The following is a 24,600-nucleotide window of genomic DNA, read 5'->3' as shown; positions in this document are numbered from 1 at the left end:
ATTTAGTTTGAAACTTGGCCCAGAGCCTTATGGGCTAGGTCAGCTTGGGCCAGTTATTTCCCTTTCTTGAGCCTCAGTTTCCTAGTCTGAAAAAGTGGGGCATAAGAGTTCCTACTTTGTAGGGTTGTGAAGATGATACAAGATAATATATGTAACATATTTAGCATGTAAATGCTTAAAAATGGTCGGTACTTTATTAATTATATGAGTCTTTTAATGTTTGACAGTGGTGTTTTTATTGGACCCAGATTTTCCTTGAACCAGTGCTACTTTTCAGCATCCTGATTCCTTTCTTCTTGCTAGTTAGGCATTTAGTTTTCACTCTTGGTATTATTGATGTTTTGTAAATGCTACCTCTGTGTCTGAACTCTGGCATGAAAATGTTTGATCTAAAGGAAGGTCACTTGTCAGTTTCAGTAATGTTTTTAAAAATGTGCTGAGAAGGGAGAGGTAAAGAGATTGTGTGTGTGTGTGTGTGTGTGTGTAATTTCTTGTAAGTAAGATGATAGGTGTTCTGAGGATCTGTTAAATTGCTCAAAATACAAGATGGTAGATTTTAAAGAAGGCTAGACTTTGGATCCACAAGAACCTTCCTTTGTAGAGTTTCAAACTCTTATCTTAATACTGTGGAATGTATTACTGACTGGAATTTTTTCCATTCCTGAAAGATAGTCACTGTGGTTCACTGGACATTTACCAAAAGCTCCCTCCTGGGTGAGAGTCACAATAGAAGAGCAGACATCTTGGTCCTTAGACTTTTCTCACAGTTGCACAAATAATTCAGGGTCATTGTGCCAGAGTGACTAGATCCTAATTGTTTGTGCAGTTTTTGTAATTGTGTCCAGATGTTGGGCCCGCTTTTTATCTTTGGAAACCATTCACATTCTTGATTCTTTTGGAATGAGCCAAAAAGCACAGACTCTTGGTGCCTGAAAATTCATTCAAAACACCCTGCCAGACCACATGTTAGGATATGAAAGTACCAGATTTCAGGGTAACATGGGCGAAAAGCTCAAGACCTATATTTGGGGGACGATAATGTGTTCCATCATAGTAGTTCAGTTGGTGAAAGGCGAACCAAGGGAGGGCAGTAGTGTGATAGTAATGAAGAGCAAAGGAAAATGAGTGCCAAAAAATATACTTTGACTCTTATGCCTAAGAGGCAGATAAATCAATTTCATTCAGTTAGGGCAGTGGTCGACAAACTGCGGCCCCTTGAGTGTGGCTCTTCCACAAAATACCACGTGCAGGCGTGCACGCACAGTGCGATTGAAACGTCATGGCCACACTCAAGGGGCCAAAGAGCCGCATGTGGCTTGCGAGCCGCAGTTTGCCAACCACTGAGTTAGGGGAATATATTTCTTTGTTGCTCTAAGCTCTTTTGACCTGCTTACTCCTTATTCAGCTGGAAAATGGAGATGCATTTTGATAAATTTAAATTAATTTATAAACAGAAAGTAGATGATTCTCTTAAGTATTTATGTTCTTAAAAATATCACTTGAAATCAGTATTTGTTAAAAATAATTACTTAATACCAAGCAAGAAGTATTTATTAGGTAGTCACTGTGTGTCATTACTGTATACTGTACAAATACCAAATGAGACATTTACTGCTGATGAGGAATTTATAGGTACAAGGGGAAGATGGCAGTTGTTATAACCATTATCTAATATTTATGGAGAGCCTACTGTACTATACCTGTTCTAATTCCTTGTGTGGATGAAGTACCATCTAGATCAGTGGTTCTCAACCTTCCTAATGCCGAGACCCTGTAATACAGTTCCTTATGTTGTGGTGACCCCCAACCATAAAATTATTTTCGTTCCTACTTCATAACTGTAATTTTGCTACTGTTATGAATCATAATGTAAATATCTGATATGCAGGATGTATTTTCATTGTTACAAATTGAACATAATTAAAGCATAGTGATTAATCACAAAAACAATATGTAATTATATATGTGTTTTCCGATGGTCTTAGGTGACCCCTGTGAAAGGGTTGTTTGACCCCCAAAGGGGTCGCGATCCACAGGTTGAGAACCACTGATCTAGATGTTTCAATTAGTGCTCTTTGATGATGATACATCTTAGTTAAGGCTGGAGGACCCTACATATGAAGGTAATATAACCTTGGGCCAAATGCTGGGTAGGTAGAATAGCAAAGTGTTAAAGGAGTTGTAAGAAGGAAAGTAAAGACTTGGATATACAGAAAGGTTAAGGGAGGATATTCCAGGCAGGCGTAATATCAGAAAGGTAGGAAAAAAAATTAAATATTTTGTGGGGCTGAAGTGGATGTTGGCTGGATATTGGAGAACATTGAATGCCACGGTAAGGAGTTCAAACTTGATTCTGTTAGTAATAGTGTAGTATAAGGACATTTTGATTAGAAAAGTGATATTAAAAAAAGAAAAAGAGAAGAGATATAACAAAGTCGTTGTTGTTTTTTTAGAAGAGTTGGATGATTTGGAACTTGAAAAGACCAGAAAAGGCAAGACCAACTAGGAAATTGTTAAAATAACAATGATATGGATTATTCTCACCTGTAAGCCTTTTGTATGTTTTCAGATGTGCTGCCTCTATCCCTTTAGTTAGTGACCGTTTGAAATTTGGATTTAGATCTCTAAATACATATATGACAGCTTATCAGACTTAAAGAACTATAGCACCATTATCCAGAAGTCAAGTCAGATTACAGAAGGGCACATCCCAAAGCTGGTTAACTGGAAGAGTTATTTCAGTTGGGCTCCAGGTAGTTTTATAACTTGTGATTCCAGTAATTCTTCGTGGTTTCAAAGAACATTCAAAGGAACATTTATGGCCACACACAGAAACTTGAAGAATAACTTGTATAATTAAATGAGTTAATACATGTAGGTTCCCAGTAACATAACCAAAACCAAAAACCACACACATATAATAAATGTTAGATGAAAAACAAAACAAGTGACCTTATGATAAGGCATATTATTCCAAGAAAGAAAAAAAGTTTTGAGGGATTACTCAAGTTTTTTTTTTCTTGCAAATATTCATGTGTGAAACTGAGGAGAAAATGTGGGCTCTGTCCAGTTTCCTAGTTTAAAACAGATTTAATTACTATTAAGATAGAAAAAGAGTTATTACTGTAGAAATTAAGGAGAGAGTAGGTTGACCATTGTGGTTTACTTAGTGACAGTCTTAAAAATGAATGTTTAAAATGGAAGGGCATAAAGTTTAATGTCTAGTACAGGGGTCCTCAAACTACGGCCCACGGGCCACATGCAAATACAAATATTGTATTTGTTCCCCTTTTGTTTTTTTACTTCAAAATAAGATATGTGCAGTGTGCATAGGAATTTGTTCATAGTTTTTTTTAAAACTATAGTCCGGCCCTCCAACGGTCTGAAGGACAGTGAACTGGCCCCCTGTTTAAAAAGTTTGAGGACCCCTGGTCTAGTAGATGGTTGTTCCAAAGGAAAAGATGGGCTTCAGACTTTGGCCAAGCTCCCTCCCAGTTATGATGACCTTGGCATTGTGTTATAGTTCAGATGAATCCAGAAATAAAAGTGGTAGTAGAGGAAAGAGGTCTTCTAATATATATCAATTGAGTCACCCTATCCTATATAATAAAAGCCTAATATGCTAAGTGTCTGGTCGGCCATTCAACCAATCAAAGTGTAATATGCTAATGATATGCTAAGGCCACTCAACTGCTCGCTATTATGTGCATTGACCACCAGGGGGCAGACAGTCAACTGGTTGACAAGTCGCTATGATGTGCACAGACCACCAGGGTGCAGATGCTCCGACCGGTAGGTTAGCTTGCTGCTGGGGTCTGGCCGATCAGGACTGAGCAAGACTGGCCAGATATGCCCTGGAACCCTCCCGTGGTCCCTCCCCAGCTGGCCAGCCTCCTGCGGCCCTCCCTGGCCCCGATCGTGCACCAGTGGGGTCCCTTGGCCTGGCCTATGCCCTCTTGCAATCAAGGCTAAGGGACACCCCGCCCCCCCCAGAGTGCACCAATTTCGTGTGCCGGGCCTCTAGTTGATATATAATTTGCATACTATATACTTTACTCATTTAAAGTGTGCAATTCAGGGACTGTTTCTGCCATTGCTTTTAATTTAGAATTTTGTTTAAAATGAAGAGAATATACTTTTACTAATTTCTCCTACTGTGCCAACAGAAGGTCTTAAATAAATACACATCTTCACAATCATGAGGTTGCTGGTGTAGCATTCAGGACTTTTTATTAAGTCAGTGAGTATAAGGAGATCTGCAATATTAAAAGTGTTATAAATGGTTACTCAGTACAGTGTGTAGCCTGAGTCCATCCAGGATGACTGTACCCAATTTTGACATCATGATATGGATAAATATACACTGGAAAATAAACTAAAGAACCACAGTGTATCTTATACTTTTGTAAACAATATTTTGTAGATAACTTTTCAGTTTTTCCCAAAAGGCTGATACATTTCAATATTTTGATTACATCCATGTTATTTTTGAGTTGGCAGAGGTAACCTAACCAACTACCATTATGTTTTGGTATTAGGGGATATACATTACAGTAAAGTTATTAAAATGCAAAAATGAAATAAAATAAAACATGCAACTCAGTAGTTTTCAGTGTATTTAAAGCATTGTGCAACCAATACCATAATCTAGTTTTAAAATTTTTATTATTTTCAAATTGAGACGTAATTCACATATCATAGAATTCACCATTTTGTGTATTAACAAGGTTGTGCAACCATAACCGCTGTTGAATTCCAGACATTTTCATTACCCCCAAAAGAAACCACAATCCTGTTAGCAGTCACCCCCCACCCCCTCCTCTATCCTCAAGCAGCCATTACTTTGCTTTCTGTGTCTATGGCTTTGCCTGTTCTGGGCATTTTATATAAATGAAATCACACAAAATAGGGCATTTGTGTCTGGCTTCTTTCACTAAGTTTAATGTTTTCAAGGTACATCATTCCTTTTTATGACTGAATAATATTCCATTGTATGTCTAGATACTCTATTTTGTTTACAATCTAATTTTAGAACATTTTGATCACTCCAAAAAGGAACTTCATATCCCACCTACTCACCCCAACCTCATAGCCATAGGTAACCACTAACCTTCTATCTGTCTCTACAGATTTGCTTATTCTGAACATTTCACAAAAAATAGAATTATAGAATATGTGGTCTTTTGTGACTGGCTTCTTTCTGAACATTTTAACATAATGTTTTTGAGGTTCATCCATGTTGTATCATGTATCAGTATTTCATTTCATTTTATTGCTGAATAATATTCCATTGTGTGGATATACCGCATTTTATTTATTCATTCATCAGTTGATTCATCTGGGTCCTTCTGCTTTTACATAGCATTTTTTCAAAGGAAAGTAAATATAGGCTACAGTTACTTATGAATTCACCCCTTTGTCTGTGGGCTTAGACAGATCATCCATTTAGCTCGACAGAAGCTGCTTACAAAAAAACATGGGCCAGTCCTAATATAGGAATTCATGCATTTCCTCCATCAGATAAAAGAATCCCAGCAAGACATGGCTATTTTCAAAGCTTGACTTTTCTGCTCTCCCTATGGCTTCAGGTTTCTGGTATTATCATTCAGCTGAACATCTTCATTTCCTGGGATACACCTGAAAAAATGCCCCGGCTCACACTGGAACACAAAGCCCAGCAGCCAGCTGAAGCCCTGGGGACAGCATTGCCTTTAATCAGCTTGGAATGATTCCCTTACGCTTGCAGTACTGACAGGCTGTTGTCCAGCACATTTGATCATCTAGCTCAGAAGTGCTGAAAGAAAAGTTCAAAGATAAGGTTACTGGGAAAATTCCATTCCCCTGCTCTTTCTACACTCAATTTAATGGCAGTTCTGACAGGTCAGGAATTTTCATTTTGGTTTTAGAGAATTTACAATATGAGAGGGAGTGAACTAGGCTTAAAACCTGATGATGAGGGTTTAAGGATATCCTATCCTCAATGGCAAATTTCTCACCTATAAGGTGTCAATAACAATATATACCTCAAAAGACTTGAGGATTAAGTGAAATAGTACATTGTCTAGCACTCAGTAGGTGCCTAATAAGTGCACATTTTCTTTCCTCCTATATACTTACATGGTGGTCATGAAGTTATGATGAGACCATCATGTGAAAGCAAATGTCCTCATATTCTCATGTAAACAGTGATAGAAATTAGACAAATGATTATACTCTAGCTTAATAGACACAGTCCTTTTATTTTTAAGCCAAGTTTTATTTATTTAATTTTAAAGATTTTTTAAAATTGATTTTTGACAGAAAGAGAGAGAGAAAGAGGGAGAGAGAGAAACATCGATGTGAGAGTGAAACAGTGGCCTTCTGCACTCTCCCTGCCAGGGGTCAAGCTGGTAACCCATGCATGTGCCCTGACCAGGAATCAAACTGGCAGCCTTTTGGTGCATGGGACAACGCCCAGCCAACTGAGCCATACTGGCCAGAGCATTTATGCCATGTTTTAGAATTGAACCACAGAAAAGCTATCTTTAGTGTTTCATCCTGGTTTAAAGATCTGAATTTCTAAATCCACCAGTATTGTGACTGAAAGGAATTAATGAAGCATCATAGAAGTACATAGTAATAAGTATATAATTTTTATTGTTAGATATGGTGCTTTCTTAATAAAGTGTTTTTATGGTTTTTTGTAATGGTTTCACAAAACATATTTAAATTACCTGTTATTTCTACCCAGAAGTTGTTATTTTTATTGATGAACTTTTATCAGTTATTTGGGTGCATATATGAAGATGGGTGGATAAACAGACATGAAATGACAGAAGTAATGAGGAGAGGTTGGTATGCGATATATGCAACTTACTCTTAAACATCACGCTGTATTTTCTAAGAAAGGAGATAATTATGTGTGTGTGAATTTCCTAAAAAAGAGAATATTCTCTATTTTTTTTTGTTGCTGTTAATCCTCACCTCAGGATATATTTTCCTTTGATTTTTAGAGAGAGTGGATGGGAGGGAGGATGGGAGGACAGGGGCAGGGAGAGAGAGAGAGAGAAGAAGGGAGGGCAGGAGGGAGGGAGAGAGAAACATCAATGTGAAAGAGATTGGGACTGCAATCCAGGTACATGCTCTTGACTGGGAGTTGAACCTGAGACCCTTTCAGTTCATGGGCTGATTGATGCTCTAACCATTGAGCACACTGTCCAAGCAGGATATTCTCTGTTGTTACCATTATACAGTTGTTGAGTGGCCATTTTTCTAAAGAGCTCTCTCTTCTCCCCCTAAACTTCTTCACTTTCAGATTTTTTTTTTTAATATATTTTATTGTTTTTTTACAGAGAGGAAAGGAGAGGGATAGAGAGTTAGAAACATGGATGAGAGAGAAACATCGATCAGCTGCCTCCCGCACACCCGCTACTGGGGATGTGCCCGCAACCAAGGTATATGCCCTTGACTGGAATCGAACCCAGGACCTTTCAGTCCGCAGGCCAACACTCTATCCACTGAGCCAAACCAGTCAGGGCCACTTTCAGATTATTATTCTGAGCTCATGAATTCTTTTTTTTTTTATTGTTTAAAGTATTACATGTCTCCTTTTCCCCCTGATTAACACCCCCCTGGCCACTCCCACCCCTGAGGGCAAGTCCCCACCACCCCAGCGTCTGTGTCCATTGGTCATGCTAATATGCATGCATACAAGTCCTTTGGTTCATCTCTAACCGCCCCCCCTCCCGCCTTCTCCCTGAGGTTGGACGGTCTGCTCAGTGCCACCTTGTCTCTGGATCCATTTTAATTCATCAGTTTATGTTGATCATTATATCCCACATATGAGTGAGAGCATGTGATATTTATCTTTTTCCGACTGGCTTATTTCGCTTAGCATAATGCTCTCCAGTTCCATCCATGCTGTTGCAAATGGTAAAAATTCCTTCTTTTTTATAGTAGCATAGTATTCCACTGTGTAGATGTACCACAGTTTTTTAATCCACTCATCTGCTGATGGGCACTTAGGCTGTTTCCAAATCTTAGCTATGGTGAATTGTGCTGCTATGAACATAGGGGTGCATATATCCTTTCTGATTGGTGTTTCTGGTTTCTTGGGATATAATCCTAGAAGTGGGATCACTGAGTCAAATGGGAGTTCCATTTTTAACTTTTTAAGGAAACTCCATACTGTTTTCCACAGTGGCTGCACCAGTCTGCATTCCCACCAGCAGTGCAGGAGGGTTCCTTTTTCTCCACATCCTCTCCAGCACTAGTCGTTTGTTGATTTGTTGATGATAGCCATTCTGACAGGTGTGAGATGGTACCTCATTATCATTTTGGTTTGCATCTCTCTGATGATTAGTGACTTTGAGCATGTTTTCATATGCTTTTTGGTCCTCTGAATATCCTCTTTTGAAAAGTGTCTACTTAGGTCCTTTGCCCATTTTTTGATTAGATTGTTTATCTTCCTTTTGTTAAGTTGTATGAGTTCCCTATAAATTTTGGAGATTAAACCCTTATCTGAAATAGCATTGGCAAATATGTTCTTCCATGCAGTGGGCTTTCTTGTTGTTTTGTTGATGGTTTCTTTTGCTGTGCAGAGCTTTTTATTTTGATGTAGTCCCATTTGTTTATTTTCTCGTTAGTTTCCATTGCCCTAGGAGCTTTATCGGTAAAGATATTGCTACGACATATGTCTGCTATTTTGCTGCCTATGGAGTCTTGTAGGATTTTTATGGTATCCCATCTTACATTTAAGTCCTTTAACCATTTTGAGTTTGTTTTTGTGTATGGTATAAGTTGGTGATCTAGTTTCATTTTTTTGCATGTATCTGCCAATTTTCCCAACACCATTTATTGAAGAGACTGTCTTGACTCCATTGTATGCTCTCACTCCTTTGTCAAATATTAATTGAGCATAATGGCTTGGGTCTATTTTTGGTTCTCTGTTCTGTTCCATTGATCTATATGTCTGTTCTTGTGCCAGTACCAGGCAGTTTTGAGAACCGTGGCTTTGTAATATAGCTTGATATCTGATGTTTCATGAATTCTTTTTATTCAGTTTAATCTTTTTGATGCTTACTCGAAGTGTCCCAAAATTTACCAGTTGAGCCTCTGAAGGTGGGTCCTGTATCCTGTTGATATGTCCCCATCAGTTTTTTAATATTTGCTTGTTTTTCTTGACACAAAAAGATGTCCAGGCCCATTTTATACTTTTTCTGCCCTAGACCTGGAATTAGCTATTTCTCTTAAGTAGCCTTAGTTCCTTAGAGTGGGGAATGGTCTTTAGAAACCCAGATCTGAGCCATAGGTTTGCTCATTGGTAGCAGGGTGTTGTTGCTTCAAAGCCTTTAATGAAAAAAGCACAGTATATACTTTTTAAAGTAAATTATGAGTTTATGTTAATATTTGCAGTTCAAATATAACACCAAAGGATTTTTCTGTACCTTCCCCTGTTTCATATTTTGATATTTAGATATTGCCCGATTTCCTTCGTAGGGCTTATACTATTTTGCACTCTAATTCAATAGTATGGGAAAGTGGGTATCCCTGAACCCTTACCAATAAATAGACAGCTGTCAAACTTTTGAATTTTTTTAATCTGAAATGTAAGCAATTGCATCTCTAAGTAGTTTTGATTTGTGTTTTTTTTCTTTTTAATATTTTTTATTGATTTTTTTTTACAGAGAGGAAGGGAGAGGGATAGAGAGTTAGAAACATTGATGAGAGAGAAACATCCATCAGCTGCCTCCTGCACACCCCCTACTGGGGATGTGCCCGCAACCAAGGTACATGCCCTTGACCAGAATCGAACTTGGGACCCTTTAGTCCGCCAGCCGATGCTCTATCCACTGAGCCAAACCGGTTAGGGCTTGATTTGTTTTTCTTATTATGAGTGAACCTAAGAATTTTTTTTTCATGTTTAAGGACTAATGTGTACACACTATCTTTTCAGGTCTTCAGCACCCCCACCCCCCACCACCACCTGACCCCCCCCCCCCTTTTTTTGTCTTCTCTTTCTTGATTTTCAGAATTCTTTATGTATTTAAGAGCTTATCTGCCTAATATATAAATACCTCTTAAATAAAAATTTAAAAAAGAAAATTCTTTAAAAAAAAGTATGATGTTTGTTGCAAATATTTTCTTCTAATTTACCATTTGTCTTGGCTTATTGTGTATGTGTGCTTATTCATTTTTTAATTTGTGATGTTTTCTTAACACACAAGATTTTCATCTATCCAGTTTTTATTGCATCTATGTTTCTGCCATAGTTAGAAAGCCTTTCCCACACCCAGATTTTAAATGTATTCATACGTGCTTTCTTCTAGTACTTATGGTTTCCATTTTTACAATTAGAGCTCTTCTCCATTTGGAGTTTTCCTAGTTTAAGGCATGAGGTGTGGATCCAATTTAATCTTTTTTTCCAAATAACTATCCCGTTGCTTGGATAGCCATGTGGGCTTTCTATTTTGTTTCCAGACTTTCTGTTCTCTTCAGCTGGTCAAGTATCTAGGAAGGAGAGTAAACTGAATACCTCATATGTCAGCAGTTGCTTGGCTTAGGGAGCCTCTATAAACACTCCTTTTTGATGTGTAGGGTTATGTGTAGGCTTGCTGCAGAGTTAGTGCTCCTAGAGGAAGGGGACCGATCAGAAGGACTTAGCTTCCTGACTTGTCAGCAAATCCCAAACACCCCAATTTTTACAAGTTTTATTTTGTTATAGTTCCTTCAGAACTATCTTATGAAATAATACATTAAATTTAACTTAAAAATTAAACTTTAAGCATGAAAACCCTTAACATCATACCTAGAGCAAACAAAACACACACTTAGCACATAATCATTGACTGGTCTTAGCAAATATTGTGTTTAATTCCTAATAAATGAGGAGGCAACAAACAGTGAAGTAAGCTATTGGCAACATCTGGAAGTGGGCAAATCTGGGATTGGCTGCTGTTCAACTTAGCAATGGAGAGAGTGAGTAAGTGACAAATGTCTGAGAGGTAGTCAGGGTGCTGGCTTGAAACTGGACTAGACAAGGTCAGGAGATAAGATTGCAGAGAACGAAGGTGCCAGAAGAGAAACACTTGCTGTTCTTTGTTTTCTAGACGCCTCCCCCATCCACTTCTTATTCTTATTCTTATTCTTATTCTTATTCTTATTCTTATTCTTATTCTTATTCTTATTCTTATTCTTATTCTCATTCTCATTCTCATTCTCATTCTCATTCTCATTCTCATTCTCCTCTCCTTTACCTCCTTCTCCTCCTCCTTCTTCTTCTGTAAATGTGAATTTATTGGAATGCTATTTGGATATCACAGAACCATGATAGGAAATAGGATAAAACCAAGATATCTTCTTTAAATTGTATTTTTCAATTACAGTTTATATTCAATATTAGTTTCAGGTGTACAGCATAGTAGTTAGACATTTATATAACTTAAGGAGTGTTCCCCCAATATTTCTAGTGCTCATCTGGCACCATACATAGCCCATCCACTTCTTAAGGCCCTGAACCTTCTGCTCTTTTTTTCTGGTTACTGGGGAGAGGGCTATATAGACCCACATGTTCATGGAAAGCACTAAAGAAAAACTGCACAAAGCCACTTCAACATATGAAATAGGTACATTGAGCTAGCTAGGTTTTTAAGTCATGCCAAGTAAGATTATTCTTTTTGCTATTGTCACTTATTGTAACTAGTAACTGCTGTCTGCTGCTGCTCTCATTCATAACTGTCCTGCTCTGTAACTGCTGATGCTTTTCTTAGGGATAGTTTGAGGCCCAACCTAAGACTGTCCTCCCTGACCAGTCCAGCTTGCGAGATTTCCCCATCTTCTGGGCAGATGTAACTCTTATGAGCCGTTCTATTTAATACATAATAGTACGTATCCTGTATTATTTTCTTAAAAAAAAAAGGTTTAAAAGAACTTGTATGGTGTCAGATAGATACTAGATTTATCAGGGTGATCACTTCATAAGTTATATAAATGTCTAATCACTGGGTTATACACTTGAAGCTAATATAATATATGTAACCTGTAATTGAGAAATAAAAAATTATTTAAAATAAAAAAAGAAAAATGTTTAAAAGAAGTAAATAAAATCACCTACAATCCTATCAGAGACAAATCTTATTAACATTTTGGTATATTTTCTTTTAGTCTTTTTATTTTCTCTCCTGTGTATGTGATTTTACAGAATTTATATCATACTGTAATACAATATTGTATCTCATTTTCACCCTTAACTTTATCATAAACCATTTGTAAATGGTATTTTAAAAGTTACATAATATTTCATGGTGTGGATTGTGATTTATTTATACTTTCTTTTTCATGCATATTTTTCTCATTAGTCCAATTGGGATTATGAAGGGAAGTCACCCTACTGAATCACTCCCCCTTTCCTACTGTAGTGCTTGTAGAGAATATTGTGTATGTAGATGATTCATAAATATTTTGCTTGCTCCTCTGTTTTCAGTCTAATATTACAGGGACTATTTGCTATAGGGGACCCAAAAATATTATATGCAGCTTACTCAAAGTTATTGTATCACCCAAGTCTTTCCACCTAGAAAAAGGGACACTGATGAGATCTTTGCATGTATTTTAAGGGCCTGTGAATCTTTTGCAATTGTATGAGAAATATTTTCAGTGAACATTTGTGCACTTTCCTGCAGTTTTCATTAGATTTTTAAAGAAGTCTTTAACCAGAAACCACGGATCCAGAGGCTGGAACCCATCTGGATGGAGATAGATCTATTTATTAAACTTATCTGAAATCTAAGACATATTTCACCTTTTCTTTTTCTTGGTTTTCAGGAAGGGATGAGACCATGCAGCCTGCAAAACCATCTTTCCTTGAATACTTTGAACAAAAAGAAAAGGAAAATCAGATCAACAGCTTTGGCAAGAGTGTGCCTGGCCCACTGAAGAACTCTTCAGATTGGAAAGTACCACAGGATGGAGACTATGAGTTTGTAAGTAGTGTTAGAAGGAAGTGGTTATGTGTGCTGGAGAATGCAATTTGAAGTATCACACATCCAGTTCTGTCATTTCACTGAAAGAGCCTGAGCATTTTCCTGTGCGATCCAAGTCTCCTCTAACCACCCCTGGACGCAGCTCTGGGCCTCATGAGTTTGAGACAACAACATTTTGACTGACATTTGAGTAGTTCTGGCTCTCCCAGTTAGCGGCATCTTTTTCACTTTAAAAATCCTTTATTCACTTGCCATTTTTCTTTAGTTGAGTTTGAAATTGGTAATGGTGAGAGAAACATTCAGGCATCAAATGAAAATGCGCAGTCTTTAATAGTTTACTTGAGATTGAGAGGTTTTATTTAAGGATTAGATTAGCCTGGAGGGCAGTTAATGCTGCTTGTAGTGTCTTTGTTGTTTTCCTAACCATTATCCTAATTTTAGGCTCTCTGAGAGGATTATTCTGAATTTTGCCCATGGATGATTATTAAGTTGTTCCGAAGTTTCTTATGAAAAACTGGGTGTGTTTTATTCTTTCTCTGCTGTGGAACATTCTCCTGCAGCCACAGACACTTGTTAAAGTTCACAGAGATTTAATGAGTAGAGGCAATAAAAAAATTGGGGGAAGGAGGAAAAGCAAACTAAGGAATGTGCATTCCTTTTCTGAATATTTTTAGAAAACAATTTTTTCTTTAAGAATATTTAATTTTTACTTTTTAAAATTTTTACATTCTTAAATTCTGTTGTTGATTATAAGAGCTTAGCTTAAACGTGCTGTTTGGATTCTGAGAGGCCTTTCTAGTCCTGGCTTTCCAGTGTCCTACTCACTGGCATAGAGGAAATGATGTCATTCTTCCATAACATAATTTCTACTTTTGTGGAGTAGAAATGTCATAGTTGTATAGCTAATGATAGAGATCTTTTGAGGACCAGAATAACTCACCTGAGTTTATTTAACTGATTAGTTACTGAGCCCATGTTAGAACCCAGCTTCATTTGTTTTATAATCTGTGTTCATTTATTCATCATCTACTATGCATTATCATCTGTCATTTTTTTGTTCACTCAACTTTTTATTAGTTTTTTGAGTATCAATGTATGCTTGACACTTTTTTAGGAATATAGTAATGCTAGAACAGCCAAAGATCCATCCCTCATAAAGGTTTCATTATTTGAAACCTCAAGTCATCATTAGGAGAAAATTGTATTTTAAAAGTGTCATCTTAGACTGCAAGGATGTCCGTTAAACATCACAATTAAACATGCCAAAGGAGAAGCCATGTTGTCAAAATGCCCACTTAACTCACCCAAACATCTCAAACCCACCCTTTGTTCCTTATAGAAGATGGGAAATAAGGAAGTAAAATATTTAGTGTGTTAGATAGTGGTAAATGTAAAAAAAAAATGCAGGGTGTCCCCAAAAATGAAATCAATATATATTTCAAAGAGGAAGAGAGAGGTAGAAACTTCAGTGATGAGAGAGAATCATTGACCGGCTGCCTCCTGCACTCCCCACACTGAGGATCGAGCCTGAAACCCAGGCATGTGCTCTGAACGGGAATCAAACCGTGACCTCTTGGTTCATAGGTCCACGCTCAACCACTGAACTATGCCGGCTGGGCATGTTTACATACACTAACAGCTGATAGCTCAATTGATGTTTCTTTCTTTTCAAAATTTGAATTAATAATTATTCAAAATGTGTATCCATTCTTTTGGGACACCCTGTTTAAAGCAGGAAAGGGAGATTGGTGGGGTAGGGTGCGAAGAGAGAAAGAGGGAGAATAGCAATTTAAAATAATGAGTTAAGGAAGTTCTCAGGCTGTACCCCCAACACAATGAATCAAAATCTCTGGAGACAGGTAGCACCCAGTAATCTGTTTCAACCTGACTTATGCATGATTGTGATCCACTAAATTCATATGGGGTTTTCTTTCTTTCCAATTAGGTGCTTTAGACATTCAAAGATAAGGATTGTTTATATTTTATTAATATTGCATGATTTTAAAATTTTCTTTTTACTGCCCTATTGAGCTTCCTGTACTCTTAGTAGAGGTATCAAATAGGAAAATGCGGATTTGTAAGTGACATCTGGCAAAGAAAGAACCAGCCCATTGAGTGAAGAAAGTATTCTGAATAATCTCACTAAGTTTAGAGAAGGGCGTGTGTCAGACTAGCTGACATGTTTCCCTCAACAGTCTCTACAGAGACTCTCAGTTTCCTGGCAGGCACTATTTAATTATGGAAAATATATTCTCTTTCTTCCTGGGAAGGCAATTGCTATTTTGAAATGAACTTTTTGCCCAAAATGGCAAACAGGGAATAATCTAATCAAGAATGGCAGGATGTAATGCTGACAGAAATCTTTATATTTTCATCTGAAACTCAATACTTGTTGCAATTCTAAAATGAAATTGCCTCATTTGCCAAGTTAAAAATGCAGCATAGATTTCCTTTAATGTTTGATATATAGAGAGATTAAATGTAAATAGGTACTTGAGAATACAATATTTTCTAAAATTGGCATTTCATATTCTCTAAACAGACTGCATTTTTGGAAATGAATGCTACTTTTGTGAGAATTCAGACCCTCCCGTTTTGCCATTTGTAAAGCCACCAAAAGCTGTAAACTTGAATCCAGTTTGACTCATGTATCCTCCAAAAATACACTGAGATTTTAGTCTAAGATGCCTGGGTGTCTAGAGTCATGAACAAGACAGATAAGGCTCGTGCTCTCCTGGGGCTTAAGTGTCCTGAGGGAAACAGACATAGAGTCAGGTCCGATATCAGTTTGAGTAATAATAGCTTAAAGAAAAAAGGGCGGTGACCAGATAATGTGAGAGGAGGCCTTGCAGGGGATGACATTCAGCTAAGACCTGAACAAAGACCAAAGCAAGCCATGGGAGACTGGTGGAGGGACCAACAGTACACAGGCCCTGAAACAGGACGTGGTGGATGTATGTAAGGAAGGAACGAAGGCCACTGTGGCTGGAGCAGAGGAACACAGGTTAGCAGTTACACAGCAATAATCACAATACATGTGAATGCGTTAAAATCTGTTAAAAGACAGAGACTCTGGCCCTAGCCGGTTTGGCTCAGCCTGGATAGAGCATCAGCCTGCAGACTAAGGGTCCCGGGTTCGATTCCGGTCAAGGGCACATGTCCAGGTTGTGGGCTTGATCCCCAGTAGGGACGTGCGGGAGACAGCCAATCAGTGATTCTCTCTTGTCATTGATGTTTCTATCTCTCTCTCCCTCTCCCTTTTTATTGATTTGAAATCAATAAAAATATATTTTTTTAAAAAGACATGTAAAATTAAGAGTCATTATCTTTGAGGAGAGGAATTTTAGTTGTTTTTACAGCAAGAATGTATGACTGTATTAACATATTACTTGCTTAAAATTTTAAAAAAGAGTGACACATATGTTTTTTAAATTCTTAGATTTTCCTCGTTTTAGTCTAGAGTTAGTCAGAGTGTCTGCAGATCTAGATGAACCACAGTACTTTTCAGTGCTATTAACTTTTCGAGTATTGTTGAATATTAGTTCTTGGTATCCTCGGATTTTGGAGTAAGTTTCCTATTTATTCAAATGTTGTTGTTTCCAGGTTTCTTATGACTTATTCTATAATAAGACTTGCTAGTAGCTAGCCCCCACATATTAATTCAGTTTAGTCACTGAAGTCCTCATGTGTGTTTTGTATGAATAGGCAGGATTGCAAGGTCCTTGACAGCTGGGATTTTATTATATTCATCTTTGTATTCCTAACAACCTAGTAGCAATTGCCTGGCTTAAGGTCAGCACACTATTTTCACTTAAACTCAGACATAGTCTCTGAAGTAAATCAACAAATGCAATCACTGCTCTGAGAGAGTTCATAATGTAGCAGAAAATGTAATAAATTAGTTTTGATACACTGTGCTAATAACAATAGCTTACATTTATTGAGCATTTACAATGTGCCAGGCATTGGTCTAAGACCTTTATGCATATAACTCAATCCTCACAACCATCCCACGAAGAAAGTAATGTTATTATTGCCATTTTAGGATGAGAAAACTTGAGGGTTAAAGGGAGTAGGTAATGATTAAGTTTCTACAGATAATAAGTGGCACAGCTGGGATCTGAACCAAAGCAGTTGGCTCCAGAGCCCATCCTCTTAACCACCTACACTGTATGGCCTCTCTCTAGGCCAGCGGTTCTCAACCTGTGGGTTGTGAACAATGAAAATACATCCTGCATATCAGATATTTACATTACGATTCATCACAGTAGCCAAATTACAGTTATGAAGTAGCAACGAAAATAATTTTATGGTTGGGGGTCACCACAACATGAGGAACTGTATTAAAGGGAGTCTAGGCTATGCTGGCAGATTCTGTTCATAAAGTGCATATAAAAAGTGCAGTAGGAGGCCAGAAGAGGGAACAAGAACCCCAGAGAAAGCATCAGGAAGTCTCATTTGAAGGGTATTTTGAAAGATGAATAGAAATTCTCAAGCTAGAGAAGGAGGGAAAGGGCATTCTGGGCAGAGAGGGAAGTGTGACTGTGGAGGCGTTGAGGAATGTGGAATGCCAGGAATTACTGAGAAACTGTATTTGGAGCATGTGGGTGTGGGTAGTTGTGTGAGGAAGGGGGGCAGAGGGACTGAGGGAGAGACCTTCAGTGAAATAAGTGAGTGCCCCAGTGTGCCCTTATTTTTGCTGGAAACATACAGGACTTGTTTTAGATTTTTTCTTGGTGAGTCAGAGAAATTAAAAATAGAATTCTAATGAAGCACAAAGGGCTAATAACCTAAATATCTCTCTGAAGTTGTGTGATAATGGCCCATGAGGATATAAAACCATTAAACTGTTAATTCGAAATTAATTTGATAAAAGAACCTGAACGAGATTGATTGATTGGATTCCCTGGGTAGTTATAAAGTTATAAACCACTCATAGCTTTTTGTGGTAAGGAAGCATACATTTTAGCCCTGAGTTTTCCCCAGGAGGCTGATAGTCCCTGATTTTATGTAACTTTATCTTAACCATCCTTTTCTAGATTGGGGCTCCAAATATGATGGTGATGTAGAGATTTCTTTGGGTTTTTATAAAGAAGTTTTACTGAATTATTAGGACATAAGTCAATTACTTTTTTTTTTTAGGTTGCACTTTTTACTTTTGATTATACACTTTAGAAATTAGACATTTGGTGGGAGGTGAGATTATTATTAACTTATTTATAATTTAAAATCATGATTGCTGCAGGTGCAGAGATGCTTCATGTATTCATGTTTAAATTAAATATTCCTAAGGATGCAACTTTATGTTTTGTGGGAACCCAGGTATCTATAACTTGAAATTTTTATCTGCCATCTTTTAAAAACAAAAGAAACATTCCCAAACATTGTCTTTGAATTTATGGTCCACATTTTTCAAAATGAGTTTTTAAAAATTAGTGTATATCCTTAAATATCCCAGCCTCCATTGGTCAGAGAGAACCTAATGAAGTTTCCACTACTCAACAATAACAATCATCAACTCATGACTAATCCTCCACTTCTAATATTCCCACCACTTGATTATTCTGGAAAAAAAATCTCTGGTATATTTCACTTTTAAGTAATTCCATATGTATCTATAAAGAACTCTTTAAAAACCATAACCACAATATCTTTATTAGACCTTTAAAAATGAAGAATAATGATTCTTGCCCAGTTGGTGTGGCTCAGTGATTGAGCATCGATCCATGAACCAAGAGGTCATTGATTTGATTCCCTGTCAGGGCACATGCCTGGGTTTCTAACTCAATCCCTGGTAGAAGGGAGCTGATCCGTGATGTTTCTCTCTCATCGGTGTTTCTCTCTCTCTACCTCTCTTCCTTCCTCTCTCTCAAAATCAATTTAAAAAAAAAAGAATGATTCTTTAATGCCATAAAATACCTACAATGTCAGTGTTCAATTTTCCCCAGTCATCTCATGCTTTTTTTTTTTTTTTTTTTACAGTTTGTTTGAATTAGCATCATGCTGTAACCAACTGAGCTAACCAGCCAACCTAGTTTGTTTGAATTAGGGTCCAAGTAAAATTCATACATTGTCAGTAGATAGATCTCTTAAATTGCTTTTAATGTATAGGTCTCCCACTTCATGCCCTGCACACACACCCACTTTTTGATATCATTGAAGAAATCAGTTCTCCCCTAATGTTTCCCACACTCTGGATACTGCTAATTGCATCTAAGTGTTCTGTTTAATATGTCTTTTTAATTTCTTGTAGATTTGCAATTTGATCTAGAATAGCAGTTCTCAGGACCCCTTCACGCTTTTAAATGTTATTAAGGACCCCAGCAATTTTTGTGTATGTAGGTTATATTTATTGATATCTATTGCATTAGAAATTAAAACAGAAATTTTTAGAATTTTATTAATTCATTTAATAATAATAAACTTGTTATACACTAATATATAGTACATATTTTAAGAAGAATAACCATATCTCCCCAAATAAAAAGAAATAAGTGTGAACAATGACATTATTTACTTTTTTTTTTTAATTTGTATTTTTTAACACATGACAGCCAGATTGTCATATCGCTTTTTACATTTGATCTATTGTAACACATTTTGGTTGAAGTATATGTAGAAAGTCTGACCTAAGAAATATAATTGGCCCTAGCCAGTTTGGCTCAGTGGATAGAGCGTCGGCCTGCAGACTGAAGGGTCCCAGGTTCAATTCTGGCCAAGGGCACATGCCCGGGTTGCGGGGCTCGATCCCCAGTAAGGGGGCATGCAGGAGGCAGCCAATCAATGATTCTCTGTCATCATTGATGTTTCTATCTCTCTATCCCTCTCCCTTCTTCTCTGAAATCAATAAAAATATATTTAAAAAAAAAGAAATGTAATTGGGTAAGGGAGGAGTATTTTAATAGCCTTTTCAAATAATTGTGGATATTCTTCTTTGAGGCTACACTGAAATTGAACTGGTAGTTTCTTAAAGATTAGTTGCAATCTAGAATCTAAAACTATATCAATGAGCTTTTCTTATTCTTAATATTAAAATCTATTCATCTGTCTTGAAATTTTTTTAATTTAAATTTAGTTGGTATACTATATTATGTTATATTATTTTCATGTGTACAATATAGTGATTAGACATTTTTATACCTTACAGTGTGATCACCCCACTAATTCTAGTAATCATCTGTCACCATGCAACATTGTCATAATAATATTAACTCTATTATTATATTATTATGTTACATTAAATCACATCTTCTTTATCCATTTATCGATGGACATTTAGGTTGTTTCCATATGTTGGCTATCCTGTATAATAAAACTCTAATAATTCAAATCGACCGAATGGCAGAACTACCATGAGAACGACCGGTTGCTATCATGCGCACTGACCACCAGGGGGCAAACATTCAACACAGGAGCTGGGCTCAGGGCTGGCGAGCGCAGTGGTGGTGGCAGGAGCCTCTCCCGCCTCTGCTGCAGGCAGGCAGTAAGGAGTGAGGGGGCCTGGGCTGCGAGAACCCCGGACTGTGAGAGGGCACAGGCCGGGCTGAGGGACCTCCTTCCACAAGTGCCCGAATTTTGTGCACCGGACCTCTAGTTATAAATAATGTGGCAATGAACATAGGACTGCATATATCTTTTTGAATTTGTGTTTTCATTTTCTTTGAATTAATACCCAGAAGTGGAATTGCTGGGTCATATGGTGCATCTATTTTTAGTTTTTTGAGGGATGTCCACTCTATTTTCTATAGTGGCCCCACCAATTTGCAGTCCCACCAACAGTGCACAAGGATTCCCTTTTCTAAACATCCTTACCAACACATTACTTGTTGACTTTTTGATAATAGCCTTTCTGATTAGTGTGAAGTGGTACCTCATTGTGGTTTTGATTTTCATGTCTTACACTTTGAATGAACTTTTACTCAAACATGATTTTGTAATATTATGCATTGGCCATTTAGAAAATATTGGTTCCCTGAGTTACCTAGATCTTCTAAATGTTGGCCTACTTTATTGTACAATACTAGAGGCCCAGTGCACGAATTTGTGCATGGGTGGGGTCCAGCCCGTCCCAATGGGGGAAGGGGGTGGTCAGGGGCGGAGCCAGCCAGGGCCAGCCAGGGGGAAGGGCTGCGGGCAGTTGGCCAACTGGCCCCGTCTCCTGGTCCAACTCCCGGTTAAATTCCTGGTTGAACTCTGAATCAAGGGAGGGGACAATTTGCATATTAGCCTTTTATTATATAGGATTAAAAACAATCACATTCCTTGAAATTACCACCAATCTTATCAGAAAATTTTCTAAGTGTCTGAGTGAAGCTATCAAGCTCATAATAGTGGAATTCCAAAATTCTAATTTTTGTTTGAAAGTTTGAATTTTATCACTGGCAACACAGTTGTTTTTTTTTTTTTTTGAAGTGACAGCTCACCTCAATTAGTTCATTTTTGTGAAAATGCCTGTCAAATACTCAAGTCTGAATAACCACAGTCTGCCAGTCATTCTTTCAAGTAAAAAATGGTGTTCCATGAAAAATGTAGCTAGTTTATTTTACAGCTCATTTGCACAAGGGCTTTGCCTAAACAAGGGTGGGCAAACTTTTTGACTCGAGGGCCGCAATGGGTTCTTAAACTGCACCGGAGGGCCGGAACAAAAGCATGGATGGAGTGTTTGTGTGAACTAATATAAATTCAAAGTAAACATCATTACATAAAAGGGTAGGGTCTTTTTTTTTTTTAGTTTTATTCATTTCAAACGGGCCGGATCCAGCCCGCGGGCGGGAGTTTGCCCATGGCTGGCCTAAGACAACCATCGTATTTCAGTTTGCAGCAGAAGCACTTTATGCAGACTTCCTATTTCATCACAGATACTATTAAAAAGACATATACTCAAAGGTCGAACTTGAATAAAATTAATACTTTTTTACTACTTCATCAAGGACATTTCTAAGGGAATTTGTTGTTGTTATTATTATTTAAATATATTTTATTGATTTTTTTACAGAGAGGAAGGGAGAGGGATAGAGAGTTAGAAACATTGATGAGAGAGAAACATCAATCAGCTGCCTCCTGCACACCCCCCACTGGGGAAGTGCCCGCAACCAAGGTACATGCCCTTGACCAGTATCGAACCTGGGACCCTTCAGTCCTCAGACCGACGCTCTATCCACTGAGCCAAACCAGTTAGGGCTGTTGTTATTATTTTTAATGGAGCCTGTGGTCGTGAGGAATGAGGTAGCTACAAGTACCTTGGTGCCACTTCTTGGTTCATACTGAGGGGCTACCCACTATTGCTTTTGTGCCATCAGTGTAAATGTCAGCACGATAGAAAAAGCAAGTAAAGTCTTAGTAATAATGTGAAAATAGTTGGATCTCATGGGTTCTTTAAGAAGGCATCAAGGATTTCCCAGGGGTTCATAGGCCACACTTTGAGAATTGTTGATTTAGAAGCTTGATCAGACTCAGGTTCAACTCTTTTTGGCAAGAATATTTCATAGGTGGTATGTGTACTTTCATCAGGAGTTTCAAAATATCTGGATACATACTCATCTCTTTTTCTGTAATGAGGATCATTGCCTACATGCATTATTTTGTTAGAGGTTACAAAATGGTGATGTTTGATCACTCTCCATTTACCAACTGAAATACTTTAATAGTGAAGTACTTCATTAATTATGTAGGTGCCACATATTATATATAGGGAAAACAGAGTATACATATTTAATTTTTCCCCTTTATTTACCAGTTAAAATAATGGGTTGGCTCCCTACCATCCTCCAAGGATAACCACTAATTTTATTTTTATCATTAGGAATTAATGGATTTAAAAATATTTGGTGCATTTCGATCCTTGCAGTTAGATTTAACTCCAGAAGTTTTTTATAATTTCTTCTTCTTCTTCTTCTTGTTTGTAGTGGTTTTAAAGTTGATCTATTCATAAACTTATTTGTAAATAGAGAATGAAACTTTTATAATTGTTACCTTTGTTTTTTAAGGTTATGCTTCTTTTCCCGGCTCATCTTGCTCATTTCCTGTTTCAAACCTGGAAACAGCCTTTTTTTTTTCTTTTTCTTTTTTCTTTTTTAAGCATTATTGAGATAGCATTGACATATAACATACAAGTTTAAGGTGTGCAACATGATGACTTGATACATGTATATTTTGAGAAATTATTACCACAGTAAGGTTAGCTAGTACTCCATCCCCTCAAATAATTACCTTTTGTGTGTGGTGATAACTTTTAAGATCTGCTCTCTTAACAACTTTGAAGTATGTTGTTGTTAATTATAGTCATCATGCTAACATTAGATCCCCAGAAGTTATTTATCTTATAGCTGGGAATGTGTACCCTTTATCTACCATCTCTCCATTTCCCAATCCCCAGTGTCTGGCAACCACCATTTTACTCTGTATTACTTTGAGTTTGTAGAAACAGCCATTTTTAAAAAAGGAATTCTGCCAAAACCGGTTTGGCTCAGTGGATAGAGCGTCGGCCTGCGGACTGAAAGGTCCCAGGTTCGATTCCGGTCAAGGGCATATACCTGGGTTGCGGGCACATCCCCAGTGGGGGATGTGCAGGGGGCAGCTGATCGATGTTTCTCTCTCGTCGATGTTTCTAACTCTCTATCTCTCTCCCTTCCTCTCTGTAAGAAATCAATAAAATATATTTAAAAAAAAAAAAAAGGAATTCTGGTCCGTTTATGGGAAATGGTACTTAGAGACCAAAGTCTGGTTACAAGGTGTACTCACAACAGTTAGGTCATTTTTTTTTTAGGCCTTTTCAATGTATGTTTATGACAGAAAGTTATGTTTATTACAAACTCATGAGTTCTGATGCTATTTCTAGTACAGGTTGAATATCATAGGGTTTCTACTTAACCACATTGATCCTACATTCATAACTCCTTTCCCTCATACCAAATAAGTCACTTTCCAGGAACACCAGTATAATTATTCATTTGCTTTATATCCCACAATAAAAATGTTAGTATCATAATCACAAAACCAACACTTCCACCAACAAAAATTACTAAAAACAATTTCAGATTTGTATTGCAATTCTCTTCGTCCTTAGGCCGTATCCCAGTTGAGATGTACAGTCCAATTACTGTATGTTAAAGTCACTTGGAATAATTTCTATGTATGTGGTTATGCCACACATTTAATATGCACATAATTTTTTGTTTCACTTGCTGTTTTCAGATATTGCTTTTTATTACTCCACTTTATAATTATATAAACTATGTATGGTTCCAAAGGCAGACTTAGCTTCTGTCCCTATTCTTTCTACTCTATCTCCCCCCTCTTTTGTTGTTGTTACATTTTGGTTTTATTCACACACACCAACATACAAATACATGTATATTTGTATTCCCATTTTTAACTAAGCAACAGTATACCAGTACCATACTCACTTCAATCTACCTTTCTGTTTTCACTTAACTTTATATCCTAGAAATCTCTTCGTAGCAATACAAAGAGATAGTCCTTATCGATGTATGGTAGTTTATTCAGCTAGTCCTCTGATGATATGTTGTTTGTAGTGGTTTTAAAGTTGATCTATTCATAAACTTATTTGTAAATAGAGAATGAAACTTTTATAATTGTTTCCTTTGTTTTTTAAGGTTATGCTTTAGCTTTTTAGTTTTGA

The 24,600-nt window shown here is 37.2% G+C and overlaps 1 protein-coding gene across 2 annotated transcripts in view; it reads left to right on the top strand.

Moving 5' to 3' along the window:
• The window catches only part of STK4 (serine/threonine kinase 4), a 90,144-nt gene that overhangs the window by 37,913 nt on the left and 27,631 nt on the right, over nucleotides 1-24,600 (top strand). The window contains exons 10-11 of one of the 2 annotated variants that reach the window (XM_070420871.1): nucleotides 12,802-12,959; nucleotides 18,942-19,333. In XM_070420871.1, the coding sequence (XP_070276972.1) occupies nucleotides 12,802-12,959; nucleotides 18,942-18,950 (167 nt within the window). In that variant the 3' untranslated portion in view covers nucleotides 18,951-19,333. Of the gene's footprint in view, nucleotides 1-12,801; nucleotides 12,960-18,941; nucleotides 19,334-24,600 lie in introns of those variants that run through there. The other variant, XM_070420870.1, reaches the window with a different exon arrangement.

Source organism: Myotis yumanensis, unplaced genomic scaffold (genome assembly GCF_028538775.1).
Source record: "Myotis yumanensis isolate MYYU_CA2020_CCGP unplaced genomic scaffold, mMyoYum1.0.hap1 SCAF_7, whole genome shotgun sequence".
NCBI lineage: Eukaryota > Metazoa > Chordata > Mammalia > Chiroptera > Vespertilionidae > Myotis > Myotis yumanensis.
This window is presented reverse-complemented; position numbering and strand designations above follow the sequence as displayed.